This window comes from Ipomoea triloba, chromosome 10, assembly GCF_003576645.1.
Source record: "Ipomoea triloba cultivar NCNSP0323 chromosome 10, ASM357664v1".
NCBI classification, from domain to species: domain Eukaryota; kingdom Viridiplantae; phylum Streptophyta; class Magnoliopsida; order Solanales; family Convolvulaceae; genus Ipomoea; species Ipomoea triloba.
Window position 1 is genome coordinate 15,269,248 of NC_044925.1, and position 15,056 is coordinate 15,284,303.

Consider the following 15,056-nt stretch of genomic DNA (forward strand, 5'->3'; position numbering starts at 1 on the left):
ACTTTAAATTTTTTCAATTTTGGTACCTAACTTTGTTATTTTTATCAGTTTTGGTCCTTCCGGCCAAATTGATGGCAAAATGTTGCAGAATTTTATATTTTAAGGACAAAATCATTAGCCCAAAGAAAGATCTTCAATATCTAAACAAAAGAAAAACCATATTAAGAGAAAAATAAGAATTTGTCAATCGTCGATGCAATAAATCTCGTAGATCTCTATCTAGTTTCTGTCTGTCTTCCTCACTATTTGCGCCAATAAAACACCTATAAATATGATTTTACAGTGATTTTGTTTAGATAATGAAGACATTTCATTGAGATGACGGTTTTACCCTTAAAATATAAAATTCGACAACATTTCACCGTCAATTTGGTCGGAAGGATAAAAACTGATAAAAATTTTAAAGTTAGGGACCAAAATTGAAAAAATTTAAAGTTGTGCACCAAAATTGATAAAACTCAAAAGTCGTGGGACCAAAAGTGATATTAATTATTAAAACTTTATATAACAATTTTGATTTCTACCCTATTTCATTGCAAGAAATTATTTTTTTCATTAATGAAATAGGGTAGAAATCATCCAAAACATCCACATAAATAACATGTCATCATTTTTTCTAATTTTATTTTTCCATGTCATCAAATTAGATGGGTAACTTGTTAGAAATTGGCTAAAAATGCTAGATGAAAAATTATTAAGAGTATAATGGCTTAGATGGACCATATTTTAATTCATGGTGCTAGATGAACAATCAATGGTAGTACATGGGTCTATTTGACCCTTTTGCCTTTTTTTTATTATTATCAAGGGAGGGGTGTGTGAACATACGAGGTCAAACTTACAAAACTAATGCCAGGCTACTTTCTTTTTAAGCTTTTAAGAAACTTGTCCACTTTGCCATTCACTTGCATGTAGGAACTCCCAAACTCAAAAAAAAAATTAAAAAAAAAATAATTAAATAAAAGGCTATATAAGAAGGGTGGTCAAAACTAAGCTCTAGAAAAAAAAGTTGACATTTTCTACTAACTTAACCTAGTAATAGTATATAAAACTAACACAGAAGATGGTAGAGACTAGAGGAGGCATTAGACATTTAGACTGTGCTTGGTGCATTGAATGAGTTATACAGATATGATGACAATTCCTTTTTACTTTTTAGCTTCATGGGCAATTAGGGTTTCTACCAGGGCCTCCAAAATAGAAGTAATGACCCCAATCCCCATTACTGCCTGTTTGGACATCATAGCAGTTGGACTGCTCTGTGTATGTGCCTAAGCCTTTAGGGGACTTGAGATTGTTGGAGCTATCANCCTAAGCCTTTAGGGGACTTGAGATTGTTGGAGCTATCAACAACTTGGATGTTCCGAAAGTAACCCGCCTTCCCAAACCCTTCTTCCGGGAAATGGCCGCTCCCCATTTGGGTGGACGTGTGCTTGCCATCCGCCTCCGTGTTCACCACTTCCCCGCCCCACTCGATCATGGATGCACTGTCTCCTAAATACGAGAACAAGAACGATGGCCAGTAACCCAAAACGTAGTCATTCCCAAATTGCATCCACCAGTTCCCTCCTTTTGGATCCTACAAGAAAAACCAACCGACCCACCAGAAAGTGTTCAAAGAGGTTGATCATCAACTGAAAAAGTAGTAATTTTGGCAAAGGAAAAGTGCCCAAAAGTTGTAATCATCAACTGTTTCAGCTAAATAAGTGATATATTGTGGAGTGGAGAACAAGGCCCTCGAGGTTTTCGGCCACAAGTGGAACAGTGTGTGCAATAGTAATGATAATGTACAAAGAGACGGTCTCTTCTTTAACATATCTGCACTGCAGTGTTTAATTCATTCATTCCTAAATTTCTCCACAATATACTACAAGTAACGATTTTATTTGTGACAGTTACTCAATTATATGCTCAGCTACTTTGCCTGCACAATAATGTTCAATAATTATTCAAGTGAACCATATAACCTTCACCTCACTTATTTGACTCGGTCCAAGTGGTGGTGGGTGGTGCCCACCACTTAATAGAAATCTCAAGGGGGGGAATTTTTGGAATTTACCTTCCAGATAAGAATATTGATATCGTACTGGGAGTTTTGATCGTCAGAAACAGGAGAGATGCTTGCACCCATTGCAATTTCACTGTTAGTCTGAATAAAGCCAGAACAAAGGAGGTTGTAGCAACCTGTGGCCTGATATGCATCACTCTACAGATATTTTTGGGAAACATCAGTGAAATTCATTAAGATTACAAAGACTGTAAATTTTGTATTCATTAGAAATTTACAGTAAATCAGTAAACTTACTGTCCAGTAAGTAAACAGCCTTGTGTTATTGTCACCATAGAGGTCCGGGCTCACCTATGATACATATGTCATTACATTAGATTGTATCTGGTGTGGATAAAATCTTGGTACTGTATCTTCATTTTAAAATTTAAATCACAAGAACTAGGGGAAAATATACCTGCCATCCAGCTTCAATGCTGTTAAGGTCTTCCCCAAAAGAACCAGCTAGTATCCAGAGCTGAGACAAGCTGAACTCGTTTGGCTGCTGAACTTGTGGCTCCCAAACATTAATAGTGGCCTTTGCTCCGTAATACCTCTCGCCCTCAACATAAGCAATTGCATGCTAGTCATCAACAAAAGCAGTCAGAACCAAATTCACAAATGCAAAGGCAAATCAAGAAACATTCTTGATAAGGGGTAGCCCCAAACCAAGCTTACCAAGGATACAAACTTGTAACCACAAGGTCACAAGTTCGAGTTTGAGCCTGTCAGCTATGGGCAACCTAAGCTGATTTATCTTCTTGTTAGTTAAGGAATTACCTGATGACCACTTTGGTTAATGAGGTCAGGATCACTCCCCATGGGCTTAGGGATGCTTCTACTCTTCTTCTTCCCATACCTTTTCACCGAACTCGCCCTCAACACATCATCTTCCTTTATCCTCCTTACAGGAATGGTACCCTCAGGGCACCTTCCATTCATGTGCCACAACTGAGCAATAGAGCCTGTTCTTTCTTTAGGTCCCATTGATTCCTTATTCACATCATATAGCCCCTCTGGGTGGTAACTTGGCCTCATCTGAACATTTTCAGAAATAATACAAGTAAAATGATCAGAACAACATATTAAAATACCTGGAAAAAAAAAGTAGGAAAAGGAGAATGAACCTGGATTTTGTGGTCTTTTAGGAACGGGTGATCAAAAGCTGGCTGCTTGGAGATGTGTACACAGTCAATGATATCTCCATCTGGACTCTGTTTATAGTTTATCAAAACCACACCACTATAAAGTTCTTAACTTCAATCATTTTCTTGATACTCAAACCATAACTTCTATTTAAACACTGTAAACTTCTTCTACTTTATTGAAGGCATAAAAGAAAGAAGAAGATAGCTGAAGAAAATGAAATCAGTCCGAAAACAGAGAAAAATCATTCCATTTAAAAACCTTCAGAAAAACCCAGATAGCCATTCAAGAAATCACTCCTGGTTAATACTCAAAAAAATATTTAGGCTACCCAGGATAAAAGACTTTATTATACCCATCAAATTTGAAGTGAAAAATCAAGAAAAGCACAGAAATGTCGGTAGAAGGGGGTGTTACCTCAATTGTTTTCACGGGAGTTTTGTTTAGCCTTTTCAAGTGTTTCTGCACCTCAAGCTTTTGCATGGAGGCCGACAACCTAGCAGCGCAAGATAGCGACACGAGACAACCGCAGAAGTAGAGAAAGAACAGAGCTAGTGCTACCACCCTCGTCCTCCTCCCCTTCCGGCAATGCCTACTGCTAAAATACGCCATTCCCACAAACAAGACAGCCCCCCCGGCCGGCTAAGTTCCACTAGGAAAACAAGAGACTCTCAGAGTCGATTATCAGTAGTTGGCCATGGCTACAAGGAAGCAGACTCTTATCCTGCGCATCCCAACGCTGCTTATCCTACGCACTCACTCAGACTTAACAATGCCCCCCCAAGCGTTTCGGGACAGTGGGAGTGTGATGGTTTTCACTCTCTCTCTTTCTTTCTCTCTCTTCTGCAGCTCGAGAAATCCAATGAAAATCCAGAGAGGTGTCCGTCTCTCTTCTGTCGTTATAATATACTCTCCCCTTTTTTTGAATTAAATATTTTGTTATGATTTTATTCTATTTTCTGAAAGACACGAGGGAGGGGTAAAAAGGACACTCTGCAAAAGGGAAGACTGCGAATGGAAAGTGGGGATTCATGGCTCAGTGGTCAGTGGAGGAGAGTGGAGCATTAAATTCTATATTTTCTTCTTTTTATATTTTTGATACATCAACTTTTCAAGCTTACCTTATACTGTATTAATTTTAAGTTTGGTCAATTTTTGGACTTCCCACCTTACCATAGGATAGGAGCAAGACTTCAATGTGACTCTTGAACCATTGAATTAAGCTCACAAAAGTCTTGTTTGGTAAATAGTTGTTACCTGATTGGGTTAGAAGGTATAATTAATTGATAATATTAGTTGATTGTAGAAAAGTGTTTGGTAAATTATGAGGATCGCCGCCTTAAAGTTAAAATCGTACACATTGTTGACCTCCTTCTTCCATTTGTTCAGAAAATCTTTTAAGCTTTCCCCCTTATCCTGCCTTATTGCGTAGAAGTGAGAGAAAAACTTTTTACATTGTATTTTGTCAAAAAAGTAACTCAAAAAACTTTTTGATAGTTCTTCTAAATTTTGGATTGAGCCATCTAAGATTGTATTGAACTAGTATTGGGCCGCGCCCACCCAAAGTGGACAAAAATGCTCTACACGACTACACATAATGGCCTCTTTTGCCCCCATCATCACCATTGCCGCCTTATACCTCGTCATGTGCGCACGCGAGACTGAGGTCCCTGCGTAGGCTTTGATAGCCCGAAGCCTGAACTCCTTTGGAAGGGGTGCGTCCATTATCCTTGCGACAAATGGTGCAGCCATCCTCACCTCGGGCTCAGACGATTGTTCCCTTGCTTCCATTTTCTTCTCTAGTTCTTCTATTTTCTTTTGTAGTTGCTCTACCACTTCTTCCTGCGCATTCGGGGTAAGCTTGAGCGTCGTGGACTAACGCGGAACCGGCCCTCCAGACTCACCCATCCCTTATATCCGTTGTGACTACTCATCATGATATCGACCCTTGGTGGATGACCCTTTGGCCTTCGGCTGTGTCCACAGCCTCTGCCGAATAGCAACCCTCTCGCGCCCACCGTCCCATGACGGGCATAAAAACGACTGGCCGATGAGTCGCACCACGACACAGACGCTGGGTTGTCTTTTTCTCCATTTCATCTTTCTGCGTGGATGTCTGGGGTACTTGGACTTGAATCTCCGCCACATTTGGGCTAAAGTTGTCGCTGCCTGCTGAATGGCCTGGGCCGTCGCCTGGGGGTCCATAGATGGTACCCATGCCTTGGGCGCTTGCTGCTCTCCACTGTGATTGTTGTTAGCTTGCAGAGATCATCATTGTGATCACCAGAGGTGTTGCCATGATTCACGTGATGAGAATTATGGGAACTGCTAGATCCTGATCCAGCCATTTCCAATGATAAGCTAATGTTTTGTAATATGTAGAGCTTGCCTGAGATTTGTAATACACACACACACATAATTGCAACACCAGCGAAATAGTGGTTGTTGTCTCTGTTATGAATTTTCGTGTGACTTGCGTGTGCTAACTTCTTCCTTCCCAAATATATATACTAAATTTAGTATATATCATGTAAAAATTTTTAATAGGATCTCCATTTCTATGTAAACATTATGAGAAAATCATGTAAACATTTTGAAAATATTATTAGAGATCACAATAAAATGATCCTGAAAGTAAAAGCCCCCATGAAGATCATGCATACCAATCACGTTGATCCAAACCTCTATTGAAAATATTGGAGACCCTTTAATGAAAAACAAATATATTGAATTTCGGAAGCCCTTCAATGGAGTATCCAAGGCATCCAAGTGCCACTGAGTGTGCCAATTTGTGAACAAAATATTAAAATTCAAAATTCTGATTAAAAGCATATCAATGTGGTATGAGTACAAGATCTCTTGAAGGTCATCTGATTCTTCAATTGGATGCCTTGAACATTCCATTAAAGGCCCCCTGAATTCGAGTGGCTTGATCTTCAAAGAAGAGCTTATACGTTTGTTCTTCATTGAAGGACCTCCATATTCAAATGGCTTGATCTTGGGCTTTTACTTTCAGGATCATTTTATTGTGATCTCTAAATAATATTTTCAAGATGTTTACATGATTTTTTCAGGATCATTACATAGAAATGAGACTGATAAGAAGAGTTTCGATAAGTTTAAACTCTTTTGATATTATCTAATTAAACAAATTAGACAATATCAATATTATCCAAAATATATTCAATTATTTTAATATTATCTTTATCAAAATTTTTATGTAAATAGTAATCACATAAATGTTCAATTCATGAATTTTGTCCGTGACACGTACAAAACAACCATAATTGTAAATATAAGGAAAATATTTAGCTTCTTGTACACATACTTTGTATATGTGCCCCTAATATTTGGACGATGAGGGAAACTCTTAGCACCACCAGCTGTGTGCACTACGTAAACTTTACTCATGTGTAATAGTATGACCGTTCGGTCATACTCCTTATTACCGATGCTAGTTACAAGTGTTAATTTTAATTTTAATAATTTAATTATTATGAATCATAAAAAAATGACTTCGCGAAAAACTTGAGAAAAATTGTATTCCATAATATTTATGAGAAGAAATGTAATACTTATGAAAAATTTTACCCGTCACACGGATCTCATCGTGGGATATTTTTTCAAAACTTTAATTTATGCTCTTCTAGATTTCCACCTAATTCCTAAATGAACTTTTAAAATAATAATAATAATAATACAAAATAGTGATAGCTAACTAGAAGAATGTAGAATTGTTGACGCACTAATTTTTGTATTATTGCATATTATGTATTAATTATTTCACATAATGAGATGTGATTCATCAACCATGTGAATGTGGGGATCCTTTTTGCATGCAATAATGTATAGTGGATTACCTAAGAAAATGTTACGTTGATTGCTGCAATTAAACTTTAAACAAACAAATAAATAATTGTGATAATAAAATAATAAATAATCCCCACTTGCATATTCAGCCATGCAATCCTCTGGCAACATGGAGACCAGTCTCATTCACGATAATGTTCCAACCAGACAAAGATTCTTCACCCTTGATTTCCCACCATAAGAAAAATCATAATATCAAATCTACATCTTATATCTAATTAAACTAACCATTATTATAATATTTGAAAAAAAAACAATATTTTAATGTTGTGCCTAAGAAATATTGCCTTCTAGAGATAGAGGTGATAAGGAATACCACTTGTTAATAATCAATTATTATGATATTGGGAGCGTTTGGTAAATAGTTGTTAGTTGATCAAGTTAGCGAGTTTGACTAGTTGATAGTATTATCTGGTTGTAGAAAGATGTTTGGTAAATTAGCTGTTAGTTGACAGCTGATTACATATAAAATGACTTTTCAAAAAGTTGATAGAAAAAGATGCTTTGAGTAGCTTTTTGAAAGTTAACGTTTTGGAGTAATAAGTTGTTATAAAAAGCTAATTAAGCAAACACGCATATTGGTTGTTTAACCAAGTCAAACATCTAATGGTAGTCAAACAAGCCAAAATTGGTTGATAAGCTAACTATGTTACCAAACATGACCATTGTCGTAGCCCACATGCAATCTTACACTTTTAATTTAATGTTGTCACATTGTTTCCTCAACTGTAATTCGTTTGCCACAATTAGTCATCCGCTTTAATTTTTATCATTCCAATGTTTAATAGATATTGCTAACAAATAGTTTCGTCATTATATTCAAATCTCTTGCTCCATCATATAATTTCTCTAACTATTATTATAAACTCTTTTTTAATGGAATGGTGAATTATATGCTAGTCATCTTTATTAAATAGTGAGATGATAAAATTTAAACCGTGAAAAACTATTTGTGACAAACAAATGAAAGTTGCGAATATAATACAACAACAACAACAATAAAATGCTAAATATGACAATGTCATAATAGTCTAAGACTTAGGTGATATCTTTACACAGTATTTCAAGAAAATCATTATTTCTAAGTAAAAAGAAACCCCCTTAATAAAAGGAATGAAAAAAAAATCACAAATAAAGGGATGGGGAAAATCACCCCAAACCTCCTAGCTAGAATAGAGATCTATGGTTTTTGCTAGTAAATGAACTATATGTGATTAGGCCATTTCCAAAAATCACATAATATATTAATTGTAAACCTTTGTGTGTATACAGTTAACATATTATGTGTTTGTAGTTACAATGTTATATGTCTTTAGTTAATGTATTATATGTCTTCAATTGACAAATAAATTATTAACTATATACAAAATATATTAATTTAAAATGCATAATTTTTTAACTAAGGTTCACAATGTAAGATGGATCTGGTACATAATATAACAATTGTGACAAGCACGAGCGGGTTGGTTTGGGATATAATGGATCTTTGGGTTTAACATTAAAATACATGTTTGTGTGAAATCTTCTACTTGAAATTATTTTACATTTATTTATTTTTTTAATGACAAAAATAGAGATATAAGGTTACAAATCATAATTATTTGCTAGTAGTAAAATATACATAATTACATATACACACTGACGACATAGCAGTGATTTGACAGAAGTCAAATTTGAATTTTTTAAACCTCAATCTTCAGTCAATATTGGCAAAGGCTCAAGTTCCAAAAACTTCATGCTTATTATTATTATTATTATTTAATTTTCGATTCTCCTTTATGTTTTTGAACATGCTTAATTAATTATTCTCTGGTAAACTGCACTATAGCAGAACAAAAAGACAAACAATTTGACAAAAAAACAGGATTAGAAGAAGTTAAGAAATGTTAAGGATGTCTAATCTAACCATTGCTCCTATTATCAACTCCTCTAGCTTAGTAGCTTCTCCTTAATACATTCAAGTACTATTTTAATGGGACAGTGCTACTTTTTTTTTTTTTTTTTTGGAACAAAGGGAAGGGCAACGCCCCAGAAAGCAGAACAACAAAATCAGTCGCCACGGGCGACCGGACTCCCAATACGATCTCTACGGACAAACTCATCAAGAATAGCATTTGGGCACTCGTTTAGCAAAACCAAATTGGTATCAGCTCCTTGATTTCTCGCTAGCCAGTCCGCGACTTGGTTTTGTTCCCGTAGAACATGACAACATTTAACATTCCAGCTCCTTTTCATCCAACTTTTGCACTCAAAAATAATATTGTTTAAAGTGCCGCCTCCCGTAGCATCGAAAAGAGGGTCGTTAATCCATTTAACCACATTCTTAGAATCGCTTTGTATGATGATATTTGTGCAAGCTCTTTGCCAAGCGATCTTTAGGCCCATGAGAACAGCCCAAGCTTCAGCAATATCCACAGAGCAATCCCCAAGATTAAGTTGGAATCCAAGAATCCAGTCTCCCAAATGATTTCTCAGGATGCCGCCGCAGCCTGCCTTCTTCTTACTTGGTCTGCTGCTTCCATCAACATTTACGGCAATCCAGCTAGATTCCGGCTTGTTCCAGTGAAGGATAGAGCTTCTCTGTTCCCCAGGTTGACTAGTGAATATCGGGTTGCGATCGAGCGCTTTGTGAATTTCCATGCAGTAACTTCTAATCTTGTTAACCTTTATGTTTTTGTGGAGAGTTTCATTTCTAAACACCATTGAATTTCTCCATTTCCAGAGTTGCCAACAAATAATGCTGAATGCTGCACTCCAATCCAAAAAACCGTGTCTCCTACCTCTGACCTTGAGATTTTTCATGATCCACAACTTGCAGTCTATTTGAATTTCACCCTCAAAGGCCTGAGGTGGCATTAGAGCTTTCCAAACCTCCATGGCTGCGGGGCATTTGCGTAGCACATGATCAATATCTTCAGTGACATCCCGGCAAAGGTGGCAGTAGTCAGAAGCAGTAAGATGTCTCCGTTTCCGTTCGGCATTACACATAATGCGGCCATGAGTTATAAGCCACATAAAGAACTTGATTCTGTTGGGCAGTCTGGTCTTCCATATAAGATTCCAATTTATGTTATCCTGTTGAAACTGCTGATTAATGGAAAGGTTGTAAGCTGTGTTCACCGAGAAGCTACCCGTAGGTGTTTGATTCCATAAGATCGTGTCTTTATGGTTGGGTTCGTTAGATAGCATGACACCATTGAGGGTGTTTATGATCCCTTGGGGAAGAAGATGAGCAAGTCTTTGGGTATTCCAGCCAGTGTCCGAGCTCCAGTAATCCCTGACTGCGAGGTCAATATCTTCTAGCGGGATGTCACTAGTAGCCACATTGCTCAGAGCATCGTCAATGAGCCATTTAGAAGTCCAGAATTTGGTTTGGTTTCCGTAACCAATGGCGGTGCTAGAACCTTTCTTGAGGATATTCATCGCAGCGTTAATCCCTCTCCAGGCATTAGAGCTTCTTGAAACAGGTCTTATGAGGTTGATGTCATTCTGCCTACCAGTATATTTAGCCTTCAAAACTTGTATCCAGTAGGGTTTGTCCTCCTTCAATAGCCTCCACCCCAATTTTGCAAGGAAAGCTAGATTCATATGTCTCATAGATTTGATACCCAAACCCCCAGCTGCTTTTGGCTTGGTTACAACTTCCCACTTGACCAGATTGCAACTTCTTTTAAGGTCGGGTCCTCCCCAAATGAATTGGCGAATTTTCCTGTCAATATTATCGCATAATCCCTTGGGCAGCAAACTAGTTTGCATGAAATAATAAGGGATAGAACTTAAAACAGATTGGGCTAACACATGTCGACCTGCTAAGGAGAGATATTTTGTTTTCCATCCTTGTAGTTTGGTGGTGATCCTTTCTTCCACATAACTTAATGTATCAGATGTGGTACAGTTCCACTTAACTTTCTTTTCTTTTTTTTGTTTGAAAACATAGTTTCACATAACTTAATTATTAATTATGCTAATAATTACTTTAATAATTACACGTAACATAATCCAGAGGCTTTTATGTCCCGATCGTATATAAATTGTGGAGAAATTAAATCACGATGACTCAACATCCCCTTATATAGAAAGACCAAGCATGTGTCGCCATGTCGATGCCTAGAAGGTCAATGAGCCACCTACACAAGATGATAAAACTCTCACCTTGCGGTTGTCATGATTCAATTATGCGTCTTTGAGTGTAATTTTTCACGTACTTGGGAACTAACTGACCTAGTTGTGAGGTCCATAAAGATGTAAATCGAGTCAATATAATTTTAAAAACTCAACACCAACGGCACACTTTTGCTTTTCTACTTGTAATTTTTACCATTACTATTATATGATGTTTTTCTTGATGCGCTTGCGTTTTTTCCTTGGATTTCAAACAAAAATACATTTCTTAAAAAAACTCACCCTTTTAATAATTTTTTAATACTTGTATTTATGTTATGATAAAAATGTTAAATGATTGTTGCAAAAAGTGATTATTTACTTGAAATTCAACAAATTAATAAGAGAAGTGATCGATATAACTTGAATTATATATATATCATAAAACAAATCATGATGGTTGTAAATAATTACTCCGTATTTTCTTACTACCAAGTCACAATATGTTTTCGAATGATCTAAAATTTGTACTCTTTCTGAGATGCAAATAACTTTAAAATTTGAAATTTTGTTTGCTTCTCTTTCCTATGAATTAAAAAAGATGAAAATCCCTATTTAGCAAAAGGACTGAAAATGTAATTTCTCTTTCCTATGAATTTTTTTTTTAAAAAATGAAAATCCCTATTTAGCAAAAGGACTGAAAATGTAATTTGCTTTGTTTTTTCCTTAAGGATTAAAAAAAAAAAAAAGGAAATGGATAACAGTTGTTAGTTGGGGGTACCTTCGTCATTTAACAATCGAAACACCCATTGGTACTGGTACGATGGTACGAAGAAACAAACTCTGCTACCGTTAATACTGTTACGTCCGTCACTGGCGTGTCATAACGACTGCGGCTGAACGTGCACGTCCGTTAACGGAAATATTGAGCTTGAACTGAAGGAGAATCCTATGGTAACTGATAAATGATAATGTGGTTACACACCGTACAAAGCAAATGTCGTTGGAATTTGAATTTAATTAACATTGTATTGGTTACAGTGAAATTACTCAGTCATATTCCATTGACAATGCTATTTCTTTTATTAAAATAAGAAAACTAATTTTACAATCCTTGATCAAACATGTTACATAAGGTGTTTTAATGTGATTTTTTTAATGATCTGTTAATTATTACTACATATTTTCATATATAGTACAAGTTTTTCTCGTCATTAAAAAAAAGATGTGATTTCTTTTTTTTTTTTAAATGTATTTTAGACATTTTAATTTATAATAATGGTAAATATTAACCTTATAAAAATGTTATTCACTCCTATTAGACACACAATAAAAAGGATTATATTTAATATATTGACTGGATAATATTTTTTTGAGTACAACTGACTATGTTACATTGTAGTATCGGTTCATAACTACTTTCTTAACTTACTGAAGCACAAAGAGTCAATATTGATTCCACTGAAGCCCAAACCTACCCCTTTTCATATAGGAGTGCAAACAGGTGCCACTAGACCACAATGTCTTGGCTATTGACTAGATAATATAATGTGAAGAACATATTTAGTATGGTAAAATTTTATGTTATGATCTTGTGTTCATTATATTTAATAAATTTGGCAACATTTTTTTTTCATTTAAAAGTTTTCATATATATATATATATACATACACACACACACACACACACATTTATGGTGTGGGTAAGTGCTAAAATGTTTATGTTTTCACTTTGGATTTAAGCTTATTTTACTTGTCATTTGTTATAATTTTGTCCAAAATGTTCCTCATTTGATTTATTTGTGTGTTTAGACCCAATTCTTGGTGATTTTGATGAATTGAATGATTGTTTGAGTATTTCGGATGCATGTAGAGTCAATGAGAACCAATGAGAAGCTATGAAGATGGGGGCAACACCTATTAGAGATGAAAATTATGGTGTTTTTAATGGTATTGATCATTTGGACAAACAAAGGTAAAAATGAAGCAAAAGAGCAAGAAGTTGAAATTCTCGCACAAATCGTCCACAAACGCTAATTCAAAGGTTTTGAGGGTGAAAATAGCCTATAATTTAAAACAGTTGCACAGTCTTTCTCCCTGCAGTAGGTAGCCATAGGAGTGGCCACGCCCGTGACCATTCCCATGGGCACGCGTTTCTGACCACAGGCTCAACCACACCTGTGTCCATGCCCATGGCCATCCTTCCTTGTTTGTATTTAACCTCGTTTTCAGCTATTTCAACTCGGTTCTAACTCATTTTAGAACCCTAGCTTCTCTCTTTCATTTTCTTTGATATTTTTAGGTTAGATTATGCTTATATTTAGGTTCCTAAACATTATGGAAGCTTGGATTGCAGCATTTAAACTTGGATTTCAAGGATTTCATATCTATTTTCACTAGATAAGTTATTCTTCTCTAAATCCTGAACAAAGAAGTAGTCCAATGCCAGATGTTTCATACGCGAGTGGAAGACTGGATTTTTGTAAACGTACGTGGCACTCAAATTGTCACAAAAGATGACTGGAGGATTAAGTAGACTCAACTTAAGTTCTTGTAAAAGACTCTTAACCCAGAGAACCTCTGCAGCTGCATTCGCCAAGGTTCGGTATTCAGCTTCTGTCAACGAACGAGAGACGGACTTCTGACGCATGGACTTCCAGGAAATAAGATTACCACCCAGGTACACTAGGTACGCGGTAGTAGAGTGACCGGCAGTGGTGCAACCTCCCCAATCAGAATCAGTATACACGCGCAGCGACAACGGTTGGCCAACTCGAAGGAACAAACCATGGCATACTATTCCTTTGAGATAACGCAGAAGTCGTTTAGCAGCTGCCAGCGACACTTAGAAGGTGCATGCATAAACTGAGAGAGCCGATTAACTGCAAATGCCATATCAGGTCGTGTGATCACCAAATACTGTAGTAGACCAAGGAGGCGACGAAATTGAGTTGCATCAGCCGGAGCATTGTCAACCTGCATGGGCAACAACTTTTCTGAAGTAGCCAATGGTGTTGAAACATCCTTTGCACCATCTATTTTAAACTGTGTCAGTATATTAGTGCTATACTGGCTCTACGATAAGATAATTCCTTCAACTGTTGGAACCACCTCCACACCCCAAAAGTGATGCAAGGCACCTAGGTCCTTAAGAGTGAATTGCACCGAGAGGGTCCGTATAAACTGATCAAGCCACTGAGTATTGTTGCCTGTTAACAAGATATCATCCACTTACACCAAGAAATAAACAATGACACTATTAGCGGAATAAATAAATAATGAAGCGTCTGCCTGCGACTTAGAGAATCCACAATGCAGTAAAAATTTTGAGAGCTCCTGGTACCACGCCCGGGGTGCTTGTTTAAGGACATACAGAGCTTTGGTTAACTTACATACATGATTCGGAAAGAGAGGATCAATGAAACCCGGTGGCTGCTCCATGTATACCTCCTCATATAGTGTTCCATTTAGGAACGCATTATTAATATCCAACTGTCGCAGACCCCAGCGGTTACTTAATGCAATGGTCAAAACCACACGGATGGTGACTGGTTTCATAACCGGACTATATGTCTCAAAGTAGTCACGACCAGCATGCTGCAAGAATCCCTTAGCGACAAGCCGCGCTTTATACCGATCCACCGAGCCATCCAATTTGCGCTTGACACGGTACACCCACTTACAACCGATCGGGACACCAGCTCCTCGAGGTATAAGTTGTCAGGTGTTGTTTCTGTTAGGAACATCATGTAATAGGTTTTGATGATACCAACGGATAAGTAGAAATCCCCAAGTCTCGATACATAGGCAAAACGCTGTAAGTTCGACAAGTAAACCAAGAGCGAAAATACAACCGGGTAACTTTGAGCTCAACTCGGAAAATATTTAAGCTT

The 15,056-nt window shown here is 36.8% G+C and overlaps 1 protein-coding gene across 1 annotated transcript; it reads right to left on the minus strand.

Moving 5' to 3' along the window:
- Nucleotides 1–941: 941 nt before the first annotated feature.
- On the minus strand, nucleotides 942–4,086 carry LOC116033662. Its single transcript, XM_031276420.1, has 8 exons — nucleotides 3,611–4,086; nucleotides 3,175–3,261; nucleotides 2,828–3,085; nucleotides 2,466–2,630; nucleotides 2,306–2,359; nucleotides 2,060–2,206; nucleotides 1,318–1,579; nucleotides 942–1,277 (listed from the first exon to the last, which is right to left on the minus strand). The coding sequence occupies exons 1-8, from the start codon at nucleotides 3,803–3,805 to the stop codon at nucleotides 1,162–1,164; spliced, it is 1,284 nt and encodes a 427-aa protein (XP_031132280.1). The 5' UTR covers nucleotides 3,806–4,086; the 3' UTR covers nucleotides 942–1,161.
- Between the last annotated feature and the right edge of the window lie 10,970 nt (nucleotides 4,087–15,056).

Bases quoted from the DNA above. Each gene is read 5' to 3' on its own strand.
- LOC116033662 (XM_031276420.1), bottom strand. From the start codon at position 3,805: ATGGCGTATTTTAGCAGTAGGCATTGCCGGAAGGGGAGGAGGACGAGG. The intron at 2,207-2,305 runs GTAAGTTTACTG...AAATATCTGTAG, and splicing joins GGCTGTTTACTTACTGGACA to AGTGATGCATATCAGGCCAC. The intron at 1,580-2,059 runs GTAAATTCCAAA...TTTTTCTTGTAG, and splicing joins TCAATATTCTTATCTGGAAG to GATCCAAAAGGAGGGAACTG.